A 22,613-nucleotide genomic window follows, 5' to 3' on the forward strand; every position below is an offset into this window, starting at 1 on the left:
AGCTCTGGTTTTAAAAATTGAGACCCCTCCACTCTTCCCCCAATTCTGAGGGTCAGTCTCTGACCCGAAATATGAACTGCTTTCTCTTTCCACACATGCTGCTTCACTGGTTGATTTCTTCCACATTATTTTTCCTGCTTAGAAACCCCATGTTTGACCAAGATTTTGATCAATACTAACATCTTTGTGTTTTGATGGTGATGTCTGCTTGTTATCGTCAGTGTATCGTTTCCTTCCCCTTGGTAACTTTTACTTTTCTCTGCATGTATCTGTGATGGAATACCCATCAGTTACTCTCCCTCTCACAGCCTTCCTTCCCTCCAATAATTGAATACCTTTCCCTCTACCTGCCTGTTATAAACAAATACCCATGTTGGGATAGCAACAGATTCGTTTGCGGAGAGTGAAGCAGTTAATGTTTCAGGTCTGAGACCTTTCATCAGAATTAGTGAAGTGGGAAGAGAAGTTTCAGAGAGACTAGCGGAAGGAAGGATAGGACATGGGGAATATTTCTGACAGCATGAGGCCACAATGTCATTCTGATGTTTACAAAGCTGTCTGAATGACAGATTAATGAGGGCCATCAGGGAGGGGCATTAACAATGTTCTGCATTGGTTTCTCCTCATTTCACAGATTTTACATGTCCTGTGTTTTTTCTCTCCCCAACTGCCCCAAACCAAATGGCTCAGTGGTCAGTCTGTCACCATGATAACCCCTGTCTCACCTTATCGCTAATTTTTGCTTTGTCTTATCCCACGAATCCACATCTTTGGGCAACTTAAAACTAACTCTTAGCTGTTGATTTCCACTTCTGACCAAGCCTTTGACTTGTTTCTCTTTTCTTTAAACGTTTCTCTCTGCACATTCAAGGCATAACTCGCTGGGTGTTCTTTGCATTTTCTCCTTTCAATCCTGTTTTGGAATTATCTGCAGAATATTGGCTGTAAGATCCTGGCCAGTGACCTCTTTCCTGCTCTGAGGCCACTTGGATGGCGGTTTGAAAGAGGGAAGGTTATGGATTTAGCAATGAGAGAATGGGTTAAGGAGACAAAGTGTAATATCACTGCTGCTGATACGGAGTGCTCTAGGGACTGCTGGAGGGAGTAATACTTTACTGAACAGTATGCAAAATAAAATTCACTCTACCTTGGTACGTGTGATAATAAAGAACAATTGCACCAATGAATGACATTTTATGTGATCTGTTTTTTGCCGCAGCTTCCTGTCCACTAGCGCTCTCAGTTGCAGGAAAAATAACAAAAAGCAGCTGTCACCATAGTTCGACCTTTCTCAAAAAGTATCAAAATTTGGCAATTCTGACTGTAGCTTCTTTAACAGCAGAGGTGAGTTTTTACATGTTCTTGAAATTATTGATGACTAATTATTGATTAGTGTCCAATGATCCTGTTGGAAAGCTATTTATGCTGCTTCAGTTGGTGACCATGCTGATCCATCCAATCCTTCCTTTCAATGGGTTATCTCCTGTGTTTGCCCCGTGCACTTCAGCTGGCTACCTGACATCTGCACTGGATTTCTGCCTTCACCACTGCCTCAGAAAGGCAGGAGTGACTCCATACTGGTTCATTCTGAGCAGGTTCTGGTAACTCCTCATATCTCACCATCCCCAGTATCTGCATCTCACGGCAACAGCACTACAAGATAGGATGAAGCAGGCCTAACCCGTGAAAGGGCCAGTGTTCCCAGTACCCACCCCATGCAGCACCTCTTCACCAATGTTCAGGATGGCCAACCTTGACTGATGGCAAGCCTTCTCCTTAAGCCGTGTCCTGGGGCTGGAGGGGAGGGAGTTCCAGGCATGTGACCCACGGGCGATTCCCAAGGCGGAGACATTTCAACATCAGGGTGCTGCCCTTGATGGCAATCTCAAAGGAATGACCTGTGTACATTTTAAAATCTTTGATTTACATTGTCTACAAAGCACAGAATGATGAAAATTCCAATCTTTTCAGATCACACGCGCACCTGTAAACCATCCGGGAAACCACCTCACTGGGAAAGCAGCAGATGGCTGGAGGTACATGAATTCATCAAGATAACAAATGTACAGCATTTACATTATTCACCCCAGGTTTAAAGACATTTTTACAATTGCCACTGCCGCAGGATGGCCTGAAGCATCTTTGCACTGTTGTTACTGTTGTACTGTAAGAAGTGCTAATCTGAACATGGGAAGCTCCCAGAAGCATGATTTCACCATAACTCAATGAAGCTTTGAAAACTGCTAGCCAGCATTTCTCTGCTTCAGTGAAGTGCGCTGGGATATTGTAGTACCATCTGGGGGGATCCTCAGCATTGTTTGTTAGAATGAAGGGCAAGGCTGGTAGGAGTAAGGAACCCTGGATGATGAGAGAAATTGTGGCTGTGTTCAGCAAAAAGGAGGCTGCGATCAAGTGTACTCCTGGACTGAGGACCAGGGTGGTGGTAGAAGGTTGTTTGTCTGACTGAAGGCCCGTGACTAGTGGTATGCTTCAGGAATCAGTGCTGGGCCCACTGCTGTTTGTCATAGAGTGATACAATGTGGAAACAGGCCCTTTGGTCCAACTTGCCCACACTGGCCAACATGTCCCATGTTGCACTAGTCTCACCTGCCAGCATTTGGTCCATATCCCTCTAAACCTGTCCTATCCATGTACCTGTCTAGCTGCTTCTTAAATGTTGGGATAGTCCCTGTCTCAACTACCTCCTCTGGCAGCTTGTTCCATACATTCACCACCCTTTGTGTGAAAGGGTTTACCCCTCAGATTCCTATTAAATCTTTTCCTCTTCACCTTAAACCTATGTCCTCTGGACATCTCAATAGATATCTCATTTGTCATCTCATTTGAAAATGTACAAGGTGCGATTAATAAGTTTGCAGAAGATACCAAAATCGGTGGTATTGTAGAAAGTAGAAAGAATTACAGCGGGATCTCGTTCAGCTGGATAAGTGGGCCAAGAAATGGCTAATGGTGTTTAGATAAGTGTGAGGAGTTGCATTTTGGGAAGTCAAACCTGGCAAGGAACTTCACAATGAACAGTAGACTCCTGGGGTGTGTTATAAAGCAGAGGGATCTAGGAATACACGTAGTCTCCTGAAAATGGCATCACGGGTAGATAGGGTGATGTTATCATACTGGCCGTCATCAGACAGATAATTGAGTATAAAATTTGGAGTGTTAAGTTACAATTGTACAAGACGTTGGTGAGGCTGAATTTGGAGTAGTGTTCAGTTTTGGTCACTCTGTTATAGTAAATATGCCATTAAGCTGGAAAGAGTGCAGAAAAGAGTTATGAGGATGAGGGTCTAAGCTTTCGGGAAAGGTTGCCCAGGCTGGGACTTTATTCCTCGGAGTTCATGAGGCTGAGTGGTGATTGTATAGAGGTGTATAAAATCATGGGGGGAGTGGAATGGGAGAAAGTACAAGCATCTTTTTCCCAAGGTAGGGAATCAAGAATTAGAGGACATGGCTGTAAGAGGGAAATGATTTAATAGCAACCTGAGAGGCAACTTTTGCAGACAGCAGGTGATGGGTATATCGAACAAGCAGCCAGAGGAAGTGAAGGCAGGCACATTAACATAATTTAAAACATTTGGACAAGTACATAGATAGGAAAGGTGTAGAAGGATATCGGTAAATGGAACTAGCTAAGATGGTGCATCTTGTTCAGCATAGATGGGTTGGGCCAAAGCGCCTGTTTCCATGTTGTGTGACTCTAAGGTGCTGCTGAAACTGCAACACTTACTCAGCCTATCTCTGCACAAAAGCAGAAGCAATGCTTTGTGTGGTATTTTGAATCTTAAAAAACCCAGTTTGTCATGTATCTTCAGTTTTTTTTCTGTTTCCATTAGATACCATGGCATAGAAAACGATGTCCTGATGTTTTATAAGCGGTACCCTTCCTCCACCAAGCATGGCTTTATGGGAGTTGGTGTGATTGAGAAGCCACTGGACACTGTGTGGTGTTTGGTGAAGGATAACAGCAAGAGGCAGCTCTATGACGAGGCATTAAAAACTGTGAAAATACACCAACAACTGGGACGTGGGATTGAGCTCGGTAAGATGCATTCATCTCCAGAGTTTCTGGTCTTTAGCCATTTACTTTCTTGATTTGATTGAACTTAACCCCAGTTTCCGAATATGCAACTAAACCTTCCTGGCAATTCCTTCCAAGATTTGTATCCAGTGTCTGTGGGTTTTCTCTGGAGTAACTTGAGTTCCTTCACACATGAATTTTATTAAGTTCATGTTGATTCAACATGAGCTTCAGTCATCTCAGTCTAGTTCAGTTTGTAATTGGTGAACCTCTTTGATATTGGTATTGTTTGTCCAGTTTACAGAGGTACAGTAAAAAGATTAGTTTTCAAATGAGAACGCCTGATGGACATTTATTCACAAAATGCTGGAGTAACTCAGCAGATCAGGCAGCATCTCGGGAGAGAAGGAATGGGTGATGTTTCGGGTCGAGACCCTTCTTCAGACTGATGAGGAATGGGTGACGTTTCGGGTCGAGACCCTTCTTCAGACTGATTTGAACCTGACAGGCTCTCTCGCTACTCCCTGTACCAGCATCTGCAGTTATTTTCTTACACTCCTGATGGACATCTCTGAATAGCAACTTTGAGAAAGATTAATGAGCTTTTTCTTTACCCAGATCTTTTTGTCAACCAGTACAACTCTTGTATTCACTGGAATTTAGAAGAATGAGAGGGGATCTTTTAGAAACATATAACATTATAAAAGGACTGGACAAGCTAGATGCAGTAAAAATGTTCCCAATTTTGGGGGAGTCCAGGACCAGTCTAAGAATAAAGGGGAAGCCATTTAAAACTGAGATGTGAAAAAACTTTTTCACCCAGAGTTGTGAATTTGTGGAATTCTCTGCCACAGAAAGCAGTACAGGCCAATTCACTGGATGAATTTAAAAGAGAGTTAGATAGAGCTCCAGGGGCTAGCGGAAACAAGGGATAGGGGGAGAAGGCAGGCACGGGTTACTGATTGTAGATGATCAGCCATGATCACAATGAATGGTGGTGCTGGCTCGAAGGGCCAAATGGCCTCCTCATGCACCTATTTTCTATGTTTCTAACTCGTGCCTACGTCCTCAATGCCAATAAGCACCCAATAAGCAGTTGGCTGGATGTTCATGTTTTATCAGATTAACTTTTATATTCTGGTGCTTTATAAAACACACCAGTGAAGCTCTGAGTTCATAACCAATTGCTTCCTTGGGGGGAGTAACTTGGGAGTCTGCTGAAGGACTGTGTGTTCATACCTAGGGATTTGGTTACTGAGGATCTCCGCGTTGTCATTCTTAAAACATGTCATTTTCTCCCAAATGTAAATTGTGAACTCTTGCTGGTCTTCACACCGTTCTAAGATCATTCTCTATGCACGTTTGACTGGAAAACCCATTGTACATTCTACAACAGCGATAATTAAGAAGTCATTCTACATCACACTGACTGCTTCAGCTGATTTAAGTTCACTGTCCGAATCATAGATGAGATGATAATTTCTATCAAATGACTGTTAAGATGACAATAGACATGTATTTGTTAAAAGCAAATAATGTTTTATTATGATTGATGTAGTATAAAAGATGCCTGAAAGTTGTGTAATTGATGCAAATGGAAGATAGAATAGCATAACAGCCATGATCACAATGAAGGGCTGGCTTAAAGGGCCGAATGGCCACCTCCTGCACCTATTTTCTATGTAACGGAGGAATGATCTATTGGCCCACGATATAATATGTGCAGAATATGTCCTCGATATCCCGCAGCTCCATTCTTGCTCCTCCTCCCCCCAGTCGCAATAAGGACAGACTCCCTCTTGTCCTCACCTTTCACCCCATCAGCCATCACATACAGCACATAATCTTGACATTTTTGCCACCTCCAACGGGATCCCACCACCAGCCACATCTTCCCATCTCCACCCCTTTCCCCTTTCCACTGAGACTCTTCCGTCTGTAACTCCCTGGTTAACCCATCCCTTCACACCCCCTCCCCAGGTACTTTCCCCTGCAACCGCAGGAAATGCAACACCTGTCCCTATCCCTCCTCCTTTCACTCTGTCCATGCACTCCAAGTCTTTTCAGGTGAGGCAGAGGTTCACTTGCACTTCCTCCAACCTCATCTACCGTATCCGCTGTTCCAGGTGTGGACTCCTATACATCAGCAAGACCAAGCACAGGCTCAGCGATCGTTTTGCTGAACACCTCCGCTCAGTCCGCCTAAATCTACCTGATATCCTGGTTGCTAAACACTTTAACTCCCCCTCTCATTCCCACTGACCTTTCTGTCCTGCGCCACATCCCCTATCAGAGTGAGGCCCAGCACAAATTGGAGGAACAGCACCTCATATTTCGCTTGGGCAGCTTGCACCCCAGCGGTATGAACATTGACTTCTCTAACTTCAAGTAACCCTTACTTTCCCTCTCCCCATCCCTCCCTCTTCCTAGTTCTCCAGTCTGACTGTCCCCCGATTAAATGCTTGTCATCCTCTTCTAGCTCACATGATCTATTCTATATTTTCCTTAAACCTTATCTCCGTTGATGTCTTGTTTTCACACCTTACACGTCCTTATCTCTGTGTCTCTCCCTGACTCTCGGTCTGAAGAAGTCTCGACCCGAAACATCACCCATTCCTTCTCTCCAGAGATGCTGTCTGTCCTGCTGACTTACTCCAGCATTTTGTGTCTTATCTTTGGTAGAAACCAGCATCCAGTTAATTCCTATACATAAAGTTTATGGCCATTCTCATAAAAAGGGGTGACTAATTTTGCAGTTAAGGGATGTGAGTGTAAAGTATTACACAGGATAAACCCAGAAAAAGCAGAATATTAAGTGGGTGAACATCAGTGTGTGTAAGTCATCAGGTAAACTGTGTAATTGTGGGTAATTTAATTTATCAGGGTGGAAGGAAAATGATCGGAATCAATTGAATAACAGCATAAACTTTCATTTAGAAAGGTGTGGGCTGATCAGGGTCAGCTAGTATGGAGACTGGTAAAGGTTTAGTCCAACTCACCAGTTTGAATTTTTTAAGGTGGTAACAAGGAGGGTCAATGAGAGGAGCCTGGTGGACAGTCTTCATGGTAAAACTCTCTTGTCTAGCACCAGTGTCCAGTTACCGCCTTTGTGTGAGCCTGGGAAGTTATTTTAACACTGACACTCCTCATGGTGCATAAGGGATGCAATAACTGTCCATAACCTGACGTTTCTGTATGTTGGAAATAATGTCAGCTGAGATCACAAAAGTTCCACTTGAAGGGTAATTGGCTACAGACTAGTACACATTTTATTCAATTAGTTAATCAGATTTAAAAGTTGCGAAACCAATGTTTTAAACAGTGTAATGATTTCAGCAAGGCTCCACTATGGCAAAATGGTCAAAAAAGGAAGTGAATGTGATCCAAGTCGTAGTGGCAAAATAGCTCACAGATTGCTTAATGGCAATCATTTAAGGGGAGATGAGTTGAGTGTTTTGTGGCTGTTACAAATGGGGTTCCATAGGGATCAGTATTCCTTTGTTTTTTGTTCTTGCTACTAATGCCTTGGTCTCAGGTGTAGATTAGACAATGAAGAAATTTGCAGAAGATAGAGAAAGTGACCTTGTTGATATTAAGGTATCTTAAGACTGCAGGAAGATATATATGATTGGGCTGTCAGGCAGAAAATGGCAAATAGAAATTAATTCTGATATTGAGAGAATGCTGCTGAAGAGTTACAACAGGCCACACACCTCTTCAATTGTCTTATGTCCACTAATCCTTGCAAGTACCAGGGCAGATCAGTAAGATAGTTGTAATAGCAAATGGGGTGCTTTATTAGATGAGCAATTGGGTCTAACAGCCCTTGTTGTAAATAATATTCAACTAAAGAAGCAGAAGGAATATAAAGCAGTACAGTTGAATGGTGTTTCCTTTGTGTGAAATTATTTTCTTAGAACTACTCTGTTTAGTATTGATTTTAGCAGTTGTTGACTGGATGGAGTTTGCATGTTCACCCCGTGACCGGGTGGGCTTACTCCAGGTGTTCCATTTTCCCTCCATATCCCAAAGATGCACGGGTTTGTTGCCCCCTGTAAATTGCCCCAAATGTGTAGGGAAGGTCGTGAAATTGGGATAACATAGAATTAAAATTTTCAATTAAACTAATATTTTAGTTGAAACTTGGGTAATGAACAATAAGGGGGGCAAAACAATGTGCTGAGAAATATAGGCAGGCTGCTGAAATGGACTTTCATTTGCCTGAGATAATAGTGAAAGGTTCTGCAGGAAAAACGAGGAGCAACCATAAAAGATCAATGGTACGCTTTAAACAAAGTGCACAGCGAGAGACCTGGGTTCAAATTGAGAGAACTATTAAAAAGGCACATGAGATTATTTTCTGTCCAAACAGAATCTGAGACGACAAATGAAACAAGTTATGTTGAACCTTTTAAATACTGGTTAGAGCTCAACCAGTGTTGTGCCCAACTTTGAAGGCCTTGGAAATTTAGCCCCTGTTCCAGGGATTGAGTCTCGAATAACGTGCAAAAACTGCTCCTACATCAAATGAGGTTTGAAATCATAAAGTAAGTGAAGATAAAGTGACACTGATCAGTGGCAGAAGACATATTGATCAAATGATACAGACACAATGTAAAATAACCAGGGGCTAGCAATGCTAACACAGCGTTATGCCATGGAATGTTTTGCCTGAATGAGGATTGAAAGTAAAAGTTAAATTAGGTTTGATGAGCAATATAATTTCCTTTGTGGTTTTGTATTGTACCAGGTAACCAATTTTTGAATAATTTGGTGGAAAACTAATGGCTTAGTTTGAGATTTCGCTGTGGCTTGTAATATTTAAAATTCTACTCATTTTCACTTCCTCTGTGTGCTTTGTAAGCTCCATATGATCTCTGTACTCAGTTCTGTCCCCCATACTCGTCCCTGATGTCCTGTGTAGGAAGGAACTGCAGATGCCGGTTTAAATCGAAGGTAGACACAAAATGATGGAGTAACTCAGCTGGACAGGCAGCATCTCTGGAGAGAAGGAATGGGTAACATTTCAGGTCAAGACCCTTCTTTAGACTGATGTCCTTCTCCCCACAACGTCGTTAGCAAGAGTCCATTCAGCAAGCTTAGGGTGTTGAGAGGAGAACCAGGATAAAGATTAGTGCATTAACAAACTGACACTACTTTAATCCACCATGTTTCACAGGGTTTTTCATGCAGAGTATATACGCTGGGCAACTCTTCACCTGGACATGAAGGGTGGCTGTATGCTGGGAATGTTCTGTAAATCTGTGAACCAACTGCTTTCCAATCTTATGCTGTTTCACTTGATTATCTTCCCTTCTTCAAGTTTACCTTGTGATTGACACCTGCCATCTCAACCAGCCCAGGGACTTCTGCTGCATCAGTGTGGAAGCTAAAAAGGTGCAGACAACCAGTGTTCCTTTTGGGATTGATTTCTTTTTTGTTGTGTTTTAAGTATGAGCAGCGTTATCTCTGTGATCCTTGCATTTGAACTCTTAACATCTTCAAATGATCCAAATTACAACCTATGATTGTGATTCTTCCTTTCTGCAGACATCTGCCCTGCTAATTACACACTGCTTTGTATCTATCCAAGGCTTATGTTGCCTTCTCTGCTTATATCTTTGCAGACTACACATGGCATCATACCCAGTACTCTCCATAATAGGTGGTGTGGCTCTGTCAGTCCATAATCAGCCATTCATATCATATCATATCATATCATATATATACAGCCGGAAACAGGCCTTTTCGGCCCTCCAAGTCCGTGCCGCCCAGTGATCACAAGGTGCAGACAACCGTACATTAACACTATCCTACACCCACTAGGGACAATTTTTACATTTACCCAGCCAATTAACCCTCACTCCTCTACATCATCTGCCATGATAGCTATAGTGGCTCAATTTACATTAACTCCAGTAAACATAGCATGTGTTCCTGAAAACTAAAATAAATGATACCATCTTATATCTTTATAGACTGCAACCCATTGGGGGATTGGTTACTGTGGCATTGATGCAGTGTTGAATATGATTGAGTAGCAGGCAGCTGCAAACAGAACTTGCTGTGAATAATCTCACTCCCGCCCCAGCCCCACTAATACTGGATGTCTGTTTACTACATGCTAGAATCCTAACTTATACCTTTGCTACGTAGAGAATGTGCAATGCAATTCGTTCAGAGTCTGAATCACTTTCTTTCTCTAGAATAAGCAGTACGTTTTGGCGATGCAATCCATCTATGAGGAATCAATGCCTCGACCTGTGAAGGAGATGATACGAGGTGAAATGCTGCCCAGTGGCTGGATCCTGCAGCCTGACAACCACAATGGGAAAGAGATAACAAGACTTATCTACCTGACTCAGGTAAAGTAGATGTGACAATGTGATTAAGGTTGACACCCATGTAACAAATTAAGCTGAGCTTTCTTTGTCTTTGTTTTTCAGGTTGATCTTGGTGCTCCTGCTCTTCCTCAAAATCTGTTGGAGTCACTTGCCAAGCAGCAGCCTTTGTGTATTGCCAACCTAACCAGCTTACTCTCCTGCTGACATCAGTGCCGTATCCAGTGAAGGATGGAGCAGAGCAGCTGATTTAAACCAGACCACATTCAAGAACACAGATACCTACCTGGCTGAGGTCAGGTCATACAGTGGTAATATAAACATCTTGAGCATGTTAAAACTAGGATATTTCTGTATTATTGCAAACCTCTCAAAGTTAAAGGCATCACTTTCCAATGGACAAGTTGAGCTACTTCTCAGCTAGTTAAATACGAGCTGTTCTATGTATTTTAAGTAAAATGTACAGTTAAAATTTTTATTTTTGTATGCAAAAATCAAAGGTCCAAATTGAACTTTATTTATAAACTGGTTGAAGCCTTTTATATGAAACATACAATTATTTCTATAATAATTAGTTTATATTGGATTTTCAAACAAAAATAAGCATTAAATATTTTGTGAACATTATTCTATGAATGATTGTTTTATGCGCTTTTCAGCTGCAATGCCTTGCAAAGAGAAAGTGTCCTAATTGCTTCAGTTCAAGACAATTCAGCAAAAGAAATGAACCGCTCCACAAGGTAGAACAGGGCTGACCACGATGCCAATTTCAAATGCTTCTTAAATGCCACGACTGTATCTGCTTCCATCACCTCTCCTGCCAGTGCATTCTCTCTTTATAAAATACTTACCATAAATCTCCTTTAAATTTGACCTCTCACACCTTAAACATGCCTTCAAATATTTAGCATTTTCACCTTGGAGGGAAAAATTAATGCAAGTATGCCACATGGCTTCTTTACTAACATAATGCTTTTGTTGCCACTTTCAAGGAGCCATGGACTTGCACCCCAAGATCCCTCTGTACACTTTTCTCTTGAGGTACAAAGCATCACAGAAAATGTTGTCCATTACAAGAGTCAGAAAAATCCTAATAGTCTGGGTCTAAATTTACTACCAACAAACTACTGCCTCTAAAACTATAGCAATTGGGGAATCTCATCCTTCATAACCAAATGAATTCTTAAATTTATTCAATCACTTCTTTCAGTGCACAAGTTTAAACTAAATATTCTAGTTTCACATTTGTTTAGATTTTAATCTGAAATGTTCGCAAGCTGACCGCCGTGTGTAACACGGTGAAACTTACTCTCGTGACCCACGGAAGGGGCAGAAACAGTTCTCCATTTTGTGACAGCCCAAAGTCTGGCCAACTGTAAACAATGAACAGGAGCCAGTTCATTGTTAATTTCAAAATCATGGCCAAACATCTGATTACTTAAAAAATAGAAAAGTGGTTCATTTATTAGCTAGTCCAATGTGAACTACAAAATATTCATTTGAATATTTGATTAAATTTAGCAGCACTGATAACATTTAATAAAATACCCCCTAGCTCTCCCCAAAAAATTGCACATGAATTGTAAAATACTGTAAAAATAGACCACGTCTTTCTTCTATAAGTCAAAATCCATGCCTTTGTTTTACTCAATATGTCTTGACTCATTTGCCTTCTGCTCTTCCACTTTATCTGTCTTTGGCAGTTCTGAACACATTTTAAGTGCAGATTCTATCACATTGATGAAGTCCTGGAAGAAAGACATTTTAAAATTCAAGACTTTAGTTTTCTTAACTATTACATAAATAGTTTAGATTTTGCTAACAGAGATGCCACTGGATCTCTGTATCTACTGTAAATCAAAATCTGTTACCTGGGGCCAGGGCAGTTGTGAAAGGTCCTTCCAGCAGTGCTCTATCTCCACAGCTTTCATCAACCCCTGCACAGTGAGACCATGAAGCAGGAAGGAAAGCTCGCTCCACTGTGACTAGAGGGAGAAAAAACTGGTTAAAAAAACTTTGGAATAGAAACTAATTTGATTTGTACCAATATTTTTGTTCTTTGTTAAATATGCAGAAATTGGTAAACCTGCTGCAATAGATTATATTCTTCCCAAAAAAAACAAACGTAAGTTGTCTGGCAGTACTACACCCTCCTTCAGAAGCAGAAAGACAAACAGGAACGTAACAGATCGAGAAGTGTTCGTATGTTGAAGGGCTGATGACCTGTATCTGAGGCTTTTCGATAAACCCTACAATGAACTTCCTCTGTTCCTTTGGGTTCATCATAGTTTAATTGCAAAAGCAAGAATTGCTAGCCATTGTTGTACAACTAGGAATAGATCACATAGCCTTGTAAGCCTTTTCAACATTCAATAACTCCATTTCCCCACCCTAAAGATCTTGATTCCTTTAAATATCCCAAAAGCTATTGATTTCAAGCTAGTTTGTGTATACACAACAACTGAACCTTTTAGAACAATTCCAGCAATTTCTCATTCAAGTAAAAAAACAATGAATGTGCCTCTCATACTGCATAACATCCAGCTGTTTCCCTTCCGAACTGCTTGTTGTACCTACAGGTTAACTGAGATTTGTGAGATTTAGAACCTTAACTTGAGGACCAAACATAGCTACCTTGAAACATACAGAAATAACACTATTCCCAAAGTGTTATCCACTGACATGTCCACCATCTACCCAGTCTCATTGGCTGAGATATAGTATGTCTCAGCACCATATTGTCTCAAAAATCCTTGTTGGGCACATTTAACAAATTGCACCCCATCTAAAACCCCATACATGAAGGCGATCCCAGTTATATTGGGAATGTTAAAATCCTCACTTCTGTAACCATACTGCATTTACACCCATCTGCGGTTTATTAACTTATCTGTTCCTCTAATTCCGGCCGGCTGGAGGCGGTTGTGTATCAGAACCAAACATGGCTGTTTCTGCCACCTTTCTCTGAGTGGTTATCCCTCTCCAACAATATCCAAGACCTGTTTAGGAGAGGAATGACCAAAGAGGACTCCTGCACCACCTGCCAACAGTTCACACATTTCCTTTCTCTCTGTACCAACAGATTAAATATACTATCTACCACGTTTTCCACATGACTCTGCACAGTCTGACAGGAGCTGCAGCTGGACATACTTTCCACGGTATAGTTACCAGGAACATTGGAAGTTCCCTGATCTCTCACCTTCCTGCAGGAGTAGTTTACCACTGCCCTACCTCCACATCCTTTATCCCCAGTCCCTTCTGCTAAGAAATAAAACAAAAAAACTCAGCTGGTTGCTGCCCACTGAAGCCTAATGTCACAAAGCAAGAACCAATAAAATTCATACGAAAAACGTAGCATTTTCTGGATACTTTTTGGTGAGACCTATACATACATAATTTGATTCAGGTGCACTCCCTGCAGACAGTGTGCCCTGAGGGAGAGAGCTAAATCTCTGCTTCAGGAACCCTGTAGAAAGAAAATGGAGCCTCTGTCTGTTTGATAGTAAACACGGACATTTTGCCATAATTACTCAGCAAAGTTTGGCCTTCACCAATATTTATAACTGAGCTTGGTCCAAATCCCGTAAGATTACGTCCCTAATCCAATCAAAGAAGTGGTCACAATCCATGGACATAAGGAATAAGCCCACAAATATAATTATACAAGTGTTGATCACTTGAACAAAGGCCACTCACAATGGGGTATGTCATACTTAAAGAGCAGTTAACAAAGGTTACCTTTCGATTTCCTGACCGCACTGTATAAGCAATGTTCTTCTCACTAAACATTAGCTGAAGGGGTACGCGAACACGGAAATCGTCCTTCCACAAAGCAAGGAGTAATCTGAGCAAATGGTGGACAGATATGTAATGAGGTTCTTCCCTGTAATTCCTCTTGGTCGGATCAGATAATGGAACTGCTCCTGCAACTACAAAAAATGAGAGCATTCAGAATATAGAAATACAGAACTGCAAATACTGGTTTACAAATTCATCTGGGTGGACCTAAAGCTAACTAAACTTAATTTACAAATTTACGGATGACACCACCGCAGTGGGCCAGATATCAAATAATGACAAGACAGAGTACAGGAAGGAGATTGAGAACCCCATAACCTGGTGTCAAGACAACAACTTTCTTAATGTCAGCAAGAAAAAGGAGATAGAGATCGACTTTAGGATGCGAAGCGATACGGTATACACTGTCGGCGACAAAGTAGAGATGGTTGAAATCTTCAAGATCCCAGGAGTGATTATCACCAGCAACTTGTTGTGGACTAGCCATATCGAAGCAATGGCCAAGAGCGCACACCAATGCCTCTAGTTTAGTTTAGAGATACAGCACAGAAACAGGCCCTTTGGCCCACTGTCCGCCTCGACCAGCAATCCCTATACACTGGCACCATCCTACACACTAAGGACAATTTACAATTTTTTACCAAAGCCAAATTGACCTAAAGACCTGTACGTCTTTGGAGTGTGGATGAAAGCTGAGCACCCATGCGGTCATGGGGAGAACATACAAACTCCATGCAGAAAGCACCCGTAGCCAGGATCGAACCTGGGTGTCTGGCGCTGTAAAGGGCCTGTCCCACTTAGGCGACTGTCGGCGACTGTCAAAGTCGTAGCAGATCACCAAACTTTTCTTTTACCCGATGACAATGCCGAGTCAGGTCGAGATTACAGCGTCTTCTGAAACATCGCGAAAATCCTCACGCTGTCAATGCTTCTCCGGCGTCCTGGTTTTCGCTGAAATCACTGACAAGTCGGTAAGTACTTGAGAGTTTTGAACTATAACACTTTGTATGGGTTACTTAAAAACCAAGCTTCACTGTAACAAGGAATAAACCGGATTTACTTCCAGTTTACTAATAGCTGTATTAAAAAAAAAAATTTTTTAAGTGGCTCAGTGGATTTTTGTGAAAAGTGTGTGGGCATTCTTTGAAAATGTAAGGGAGATGTATATCTGGGGTTGGACCCCATTTTAAATGTAATGGCTGAGGCCAAAAACATCCCACGCTTACCTGACCATCAAACTATCACTTCCAATCTACCTGTCAAATGTCCTGACGGTAAATAAATTGGTTAAACACAAGCATTTTATGGTATTTTGAAATGACTTTACTTATTTTAATATTATGTGCTTCTAAATGCATCTTAAGAGAACCTATCAAACCTGGGGACAGCATGCGACAGCGACCACAATAAGCTACGATACCTGGCGACAAGCCAGCTGTCGCCGAGAAATTTCAAACCGTTTGATTTCTCAGCGATACGCCGAGATCCACTACGATCTTTGGAAGACTCCTCACGATCATGCCCCCGACATCCCGGCGAACTGTCGGCGACAGCCTAGTCGCCAGCAGTCGCCTTAAAATCGCCTAAGTGGGACAGGCCCTTAAGGCAGCAACTCTACCACTGCGACAAGGTGCCGTCCCCTTCGTTAGTAGGCTTAGGAAGTTCAGCATGTCCCCAACAACTCTTACCAACTTCAATAGATGCGCCATAGAAAGCATTTTATAGCAATGCATCACAGCATGGTTTGGGAACAGCTCCACCCAAGACCGCAACAAATTGCAAATTTTGCAGGAATGTGGACACAGCCCAGACCATCACACAAACCAATCTCCCTTCCAATGATTCCATCTACACCAAGCTGTCTCAGCAAGTCCACCAGCATAATCAAGAACGAGTCTCACCCTGGACACTCCGTCTTCTCCCCTCAGGCAAGAGGAACAGAAATGTGAAATCACATACCTCCAGATTCAGGGACAGTTTCTTCCCAGCTGTTATCTGGCAGCTAAACCATACTATCATCTACTAAAGCTATCGCTTACCTCTTTGGAGACCCTCGGACTAAATGTTTAATCATACTTTATCTTGCACTAAATGTTATTCCCTTTATCCTGTATCTGTACACTGGATAGCTCAACTGCAGTCATGTATCGTCTTTCAGCTGACTGGATTGCACCCAACAAAAAGCATTTCACTGTACACGTGACAATAAACTAAACTATTGTAAAACAAGAGCAACGATCCTGCAAGTTCTCTGAAACCAAAGTATAAGATTCCATCTGTGAATATGTAAAAAGATGTACCTTTTTTATTAAAGCGTATAGTCATAGTATGACTCCCCAATTAACCTCACAAATAGTTTAAACACACTTAGAAGAAAGTCAAATACAGTAAGCAAAAAACAAAGTGCTGGAGGAACTAAATGGGCCAGGCAGCATCTTTGGACTGAAATAGACAACGTTTTGGGTGGGGACCTTTTTAGTCTGAATTCCTCCAGCAATTTGTTTTTAATCGCTCAAGATTCCAGTATCTGCAGTCTCTTGTGTCTTCAAATATAGAGAGTTTATGGTTCAATGACAAACACAATAAAAACTTATTTAGTCCTGAGACATTTGTATGATCACATCACAGTTCAAAGTGCAGGCCAAGGCAGAAGCAGTTGCACCCAGGCTGTCACTTGAAGCATTATCCCAATGCTGCAGTTACCTTTGAAAAATATAAATCATCCGAAACCGCAAGTGAAAAGTCAAGTGGGAGGATGTTGCCTGTGAACTTCCCAATATTTACCCTTCTTAAATAATCTTGAAAGAAGTCCAATTTTTAATTGTGGTTTTGTGGGTTTCACTGTTGTTTAAATTGGCTACCATACCGGTTATCAAAAAAGGCAGAAATGCCCCAAAAACAGGACTAACACTTTATCAATCATATTCTCTTCAGTTACATATCATTGATTTCACCAGCAAAATCAAAATTCTATAAGATTAAACACTAATCCCAGTAACAACATTAACTACAGGTAATTGTAGTTTTTAAACTACAAAACTTGCATCAAAGTTTACACCAGGAGGTGGAAAACATACAGGACACTGGAAGAAAATAAAGTTTTTCACTTTTACCAGTTGCTTACCTAATAAAGATGCGAGCTCCACGGTGTACTTGGCAAGGGCCTGTTCAATTACTGGACAGATATACTGTAAGGAAAAAAAGGCTACAGTTCATCACAAGGGCCACCTCTTCAGTGTTGAGCATCAGAATAAAGTGATAAACTTAGAATGTTAAGCCATTTGGAGATTTCCAAAATAGACCTTGCGGAACAATAGCTCCTCACGAGCATCCAGTCTCCTCCCAAACACATCAGCAGACCTCTCCACTCCTTTCTCTCGTGTTCTTTTACCACCCTGACCAATTCTGCTCTGCTTATATTCTCCTTTCTGAGTTAGACACAAGATGCTGGAGTAACTCAACGGGTCAGGCAGCATCTCTGGAGAGAAGGAATGGGTGACGTTTCGGGTCAAGACCCTTCTTCAGACTGATGTCAGTGGATGGGGCGGGACAAAGATAGGATGTGGTCAAAGACTGGAAGACTGGTGGGAGAACTGGGAAGGGGTAGGGGATAGAGAGGGAAAGCAGGGACTATCTGAAGTTAGAGAAGTCAATGTTGATACCGCTGGGGTGTAAACTACCCAAGTGAAATGAGGTGCTGTTCCTCCAATTTGCGCTGGGCCTCACTCTGGCAATGGAAGAGGACCAGAACAGAAAGGTCAGATTGGGAATGGGAGGGGGAGTTGAAGTGCTGAGCCACCGGGAAATCAGGTTGGTTAAGATGGACTGAGTGGAGGTGTTCAGCAAAACGATCGCCGAGCCTGCGCTTGGTCTCGCCGATGTAGAGAGGTTGACACCTGGAACAGCGGATACAATAGAACAATCCTCCTTTCTGAGGATTGCCCAAAAGAGTTACAAGAAATCACTAAGTGCTTTGCTCCATGCTGACACTGACAGACAGATGACTCTTCACCTGTAACTCTCTCCCTTATTTTCAGAGAACACGTATGTATCTATATTCCCTGCCATAGTGTGAATGGAAGGCAATTCACTGATTGCAAATGTAAAAAAACCTAGCAATGCATCTGCCCTTGAAGAAAGTGCCTACCTGTCTACATTTCAGTGTTTGGCTTAATCTTCTTAATAAACTGTCAAGTTCCTGGTGGTCCACTGTTTCGTCCCTATTCCTGGGGCCCAATGTTACACTCAGCACCTCCTTTGGAAAGGACAAAAAAAACAATTAGGCTATGGGGTTCTACTGAAAATTGAAAAATAAATCATATCAGGATCATGAATTTATTTTTCCCTAGTATTAGACCAATGCATTTTGAGACTTCAAAGAGACCAACACTCAGGCTTTGATTAGCTGGGAAAATGTCTCAGGCTTGCAAGACTGAAGTTGTGATCCTCTTGTACTTGACCATTGCTGTCCACTCAGATTTTCCCATAGTACTCAGAAACCTTCCAATCTCTTGGGTAGCTTTCATGCTTTGAACTCAAGCCAGTGAATCTCGTCAACATTTATGTATGGAGAACATTGCCTGTGACCCTAACCATTGCCCTATTTCTAACTTAACACAGCATGACATCTTGGAGGATCTGTCATCCCTCAACAGTCACCATAGTCACTCAGCTTTCCTGGACAAAGCTATAATATTTCTCAAGTTTGAGTCCTGTTGAGAACAAAACTCACAAAATGAGAATATCAAGACTCTGGGGAGCATAAACAAGGAGACACAAGTATTTTCCTACATGGCCCATAAGGCTACATTACTGACCAGAGTGAAACATTAGGCAGTGAGAGCGCTCCGGCACATTTACTTTTCCGGTTCTAATCAACACTCATCAAAGTAATTCGTTAGTATTTATTTCACAAAATGCTGGAGTAACTCAGCAGGTCAGGCAGCATCTCAGGAGAGAAGGAATGGGTGACGTTTCGGGTCGAGACCCTTCTTCAGACTGAATTCGTTAACAGTTCTCCTTTCCAAAGCAGCCTGAATGTTTTCAATATCTGCAATTAATGTTATATATTTTTTTCCCATCCTCCACTGCTTAATAAAATCAGTAGCCAACTGCAGGAATCCAAACCAGAGGACAGCAATTCAAATCAATTAAAACTAATTAGGTCAATATCTCGCAGATAGCTACACCAGCCAATCACACATCACCAGGAAAATGAATATAAATCATAGTCTCATATAAATTATAGTCACAAATAAGAATTCCATATGATACACTCAATTTATTAGGCTCCTGTAGAAATGAAGATGGGAAAAACTGCACACAAATTTAGTTTGTTGTTAATAAACAACATTAACTTTTGAAACCAAACTTTCAAAGCCCCCTTTCGTATATACAATGTCAATGGATATTTTTAAGGTGGAGATTGACAGATTCCTAATTAGTATGGGTGTCAGGGGTTATGAAGGCAGGAGAATGGGGTTGAGAGGGAAAGACAGATCAGCCATGATTGAATGGCGGAGTAGACGATGGGCCGAATGGCCTAGTTCTGCTTCGAGAATCTATGAACTACCTCATTAAGACTAATGTAACGTACCTTAAACTCGCTGGCTACCTTGGAAGGAGATGGTGCATTATGTTTACAGTCTGGTGGGCAACCATCCGTTGCTCCGGAAACCTCAGTTGCATTTGCCGATTGCATGGTTCGAGATTTCTTCAGTCTTTCAAAGCTGAGGGTCATTTCTTTCTTAATTAAAGCTGATGACAAAACAGAAAGAGAGCCTGACGCAGAGAGCAAACCAATTGGCACTGCCACCGGATGTTGCACTTTAAGCAATGCAGTAACAAAACACACATTTGTTATTCACCAGCACCCAACAGTAATTGCTGCTGAGGCTACAGATTAAATCAAGGCATATTTTAACATGTGCACCTTTTCAATGTCTTTTGTTAGTTGTTATTGGTGCAATCAATTAATGAGCTAATGTGCAGTAATTTAATAAAGATGCTACTATTGAGACACAAGAGACTGTAGATGGAGTAACAGCGTTAGTGGAGGGAGTGTTTAGTTTCAAGATATAGCAGGGAAATGAGCCAATTGTCACATCAACTACTGATCACCCGTTCACACTAGTTCTACGTTATCACTTTCACATCCACTCTCTAAACACCAGGGGCAATTTTATAAAGATCAATTAACCAACAAACCCACACGTCTTTGGGATGTGGGAGGAAACAGGAGCACCTGGAGGAACCTACATGGACACAGGGAGAATGTGTAGAATCCACACAGTCAGCACTGGAGATCAGGGTCAAGCCTGGGTGTCTGGTGCTGTGAGACGGCAGCTCTACCAGCTGCCCCATTCAATCTGAAGGATTCTGATCCAAAATGGTGTCTGTCCATTCTCCACAGATGCTGCCTCAGTGACAAATAAACTTGACTTGACCTTCTGATTTAATCCAGCACTTTATGGTCAATATGTCAACATCATCGCTTCAAGTGAACATGTTAACATTGTCACTTAATTGTGTTAACTTGTCAATCCCATTGACGTTGTTAAATTGGGGGAAAAAACATTTCAAAATCAACCTGCCCCAAGCCTGGAGATTGTTCAGCAAAACCCTACCTCATCCATGCTGCCCAAAATATTAGTCTAAACACCTTTGGGAGAGAAGAGAATAGAGAGGCTGTGTTAGGTGGTAATGGGAGGTTAGTAAAGAGGGACAGGGAAACCAGTGAATACAGGGTCAGTAGTGAACCCTCTCTGCCCCACCCCCCACCCCCTCCCTTGGAGAAAGACCAGTTGTGCTCCTCTGTACCTGTGATATTGGTGGACAGCCATGTGCAAGCTTTCTCCGTTGCAAGGCGAGTTGCTATATCTTCTGCTGTCCTCAACACCTGCGTAGACAATGGCTGGTTCACAAAGGCAACAGCAATACTGCAACCGACCCCCAGCAGTGAGCAATCAACAAGGGTTGGCGAGCAGATAGAGGTGGGGTGTGGGGAATAAACCCGATGGGACAAGGCATCTGTGAAAGAACATCTAATGGCCACTTGATATGGGAGAGCTGCCCCTCTATTATCCTTTCACAAGAGACGAGCTTTCAGGGCCCTGTTCTCCCTCGAGGCTTAGTACGAGGGTGTAATGTTCCGAATAAATTGATGGGGAAATTCCAGAGTACAAATTATAACTTTACTAAAGCTTTATAAATCAAAGTTCCTGACCTCCCCTGCCCACCGTCAGGAGCTTTATGGCTATTTTGGCTAACCACCGCGGGTGAGGATATGGCAGGGTCAGGAGAGATTTATAACACTGTGGAGCTGAGTTACAGGCAAAGACTACAAAACCAATTAAATAATTTCCCCTTTAGCAAAACAGCAACACCATGCATGTTCTTGCTCCTACCTAGCGCCTTCATTGGTAGCTAATCCTGCCAACCTCCTCCCTGTCTAATTCACTCAATAATGGCCTGTCCTGTGGACTTGGGGAGTCTGCTTGCTCTCCATGCTACTCTCTGCCTTCTCTTCAGAGTTAACTGTTAGCTGTCCTGATAAAACTTCCTCCTCCTGCTGCCGCGCCCACAGCACTGTCAGTGTATTCTCATGGTCCGTCCCCCACTTCTCTGAGCATCTCATCGAATCCTTGAACAAAATTCTTGTTTGTTATCACCCACCTAAGTTTGCCAGCAGGATAGATTGTCAGAGGAGCTGCTGAGAGATTGTTTCCCAAGACTGAAAACTGGATCAAGAAACCAAAAACTCAGGATAAGAAACTAATCAGTTAGGACAGATATAAAGAGATGTTTCTTTATGAGGAGGATAGTGAACGTTTGGAATTCTCAACCATGGGCACTCAGACATTGAGTGTATCCAAGACAGATCAACAGGCATCTCGACACTCAAGGGAATGGGAGCACAGAAACATAGGAAATAGGAGCAGAAGTAGGTCATTCGTCCCGAGGAATGCACCGCCATTTAATCTGCACCGCCATTTAATCTGACCATGACTGATCATCCAAATTCAGTTCCCTGTTCCTGCTTTCTTCCCACATCCTTGATCTTTCGTGTCCTCTGAACAATATCCAACTCTGTCTTGAATATATTTAATGATTCGGCTTCAACAGGGTATGGGGATACGTTGGGAAATTGAGCGAGGCTGTGAGTGGGGGTGACTTAGAGGTTTCAGAGCTTCCATTACATTTTCATATCACGCTGATGAGATCCAATTTTACCTCCCCACCACCCCTCTCAATTTTCTTCCGCGGGAGTCTCTATACCATTCAACTATTCTGTTCTCGATAAAGATAAAATTCCTCCAACTAAAGATAGGGAATATCAAGGCCAGCAATGTCACAATGTTTCACAAACTGCCCATTGGGAATAGACTTGTTCACAATCTTGGTGCCACATGCCAGATGACCTAGTGCTCATGAAC

The 22,613-nt window shown here is 42.1% G+C and overlaps 2 protein-coding genes across 2 annotated transcripts in view; one reads left to right on the forward strand and one right to left on the reverse strand.

Annotated features, from left to right (window-relative positions):
- Nucleotides 1-10,988, forward strand: part of LOC144597726 (stAR-related lipid transfer protein 9-like) — a 172,341-nt gene extending 161,353 nt beyond the window's left edge. Inside the window, exons 30-35 of the mRNA XM_078407258.1 lie at nucleotides 1,220-1,344; nucleotides 1,972-2,036; nucleotides 3,852-4,057; nucleotides 9,360-9,433; nucleotides 10,243-10,401; nucleotides 10,483-10,988. Coding sequence (XP_078263384.1) covers nucleotides 1,220-1,344; nucleotides 1,972-2,036; nucleotides 3,852-4,057; nucleotides 9,360-9,433; nucleotides 10,243-10,401; nucleotides 10,483-10,584 — 731 coding nt within the window. The 3' untranslated portion in view covers nucleotides 10,585-10,988. The remainder of the gene's footprint in view (nucleotides 1-1,219; nucleotides 1,345-1,971; nucleotides 2,037-3,851; nucleotides 4,058-9,359; nucleotides 9,434-10,242; nucleotides 10,402-10,482) is intronic.
- Nucleotides 10,989-11,811: 823 nt separating this feature from the next.
- The window catches only part of cdan1 (codanin 1), a 72,613-nt gene continuing 61,811 nt past the window's right edge, over nucleotides 11,812-22,613 (reverse strand). The window contains exons 22-28 of the mRNA XM_078406201.1: nucleotides 20,998-21,076; nucleotides 19,775-19,935; nucleotides 18,326-18,433; nucleotides 17,303-17,366; nucleotides 14,119-14,309; nucleotides 12,249-12,362; nucleotides 11,812-12,125 (exon numbers count right to left, since the gene is read on the reverse strand). Coding sequence (XP_078262327.1) covers nucleotides 12,021-12,125; nucleotides 12,249-12,362; nucleotides 14,119-14,309; nucleotides 17,303-17,366; nucleotides 18,326-18,433; nucleotides 19,775-19,935; nucleotides 20,998-21,076 — 822 coding nt within the window. The 3' untranslated portion in view covers nucleotides 11,812-12,020. The remainder of the gene's footprint in view (nucleotides 12,126-12,248; nucleotides 12,363-14,118; nucleotides 14,310-17,302; nucleotides 17,367-18,325; nucleotides 18,434-19,774; nucleotides 19,936-20,997; nucleotides 21,077-22,613) is intronic.

This window comes from Rhinoraja longicauda, chromosome 10 (assembly GCF_053455715.1).
Source record: "Rhinoraja longicauda isolate Sanriku21f chromosome 10, sRhiLon1.1, whole genome shotgun sequence".
Classification (NCBI taxonomy): domain Eukaryota; kingdom Metazoa; phylum Chordata; class Chondrichthyes; order Rajiformes; family Arhynchobatidae; genus Rhinoraja; species Rhinoraja longicauda.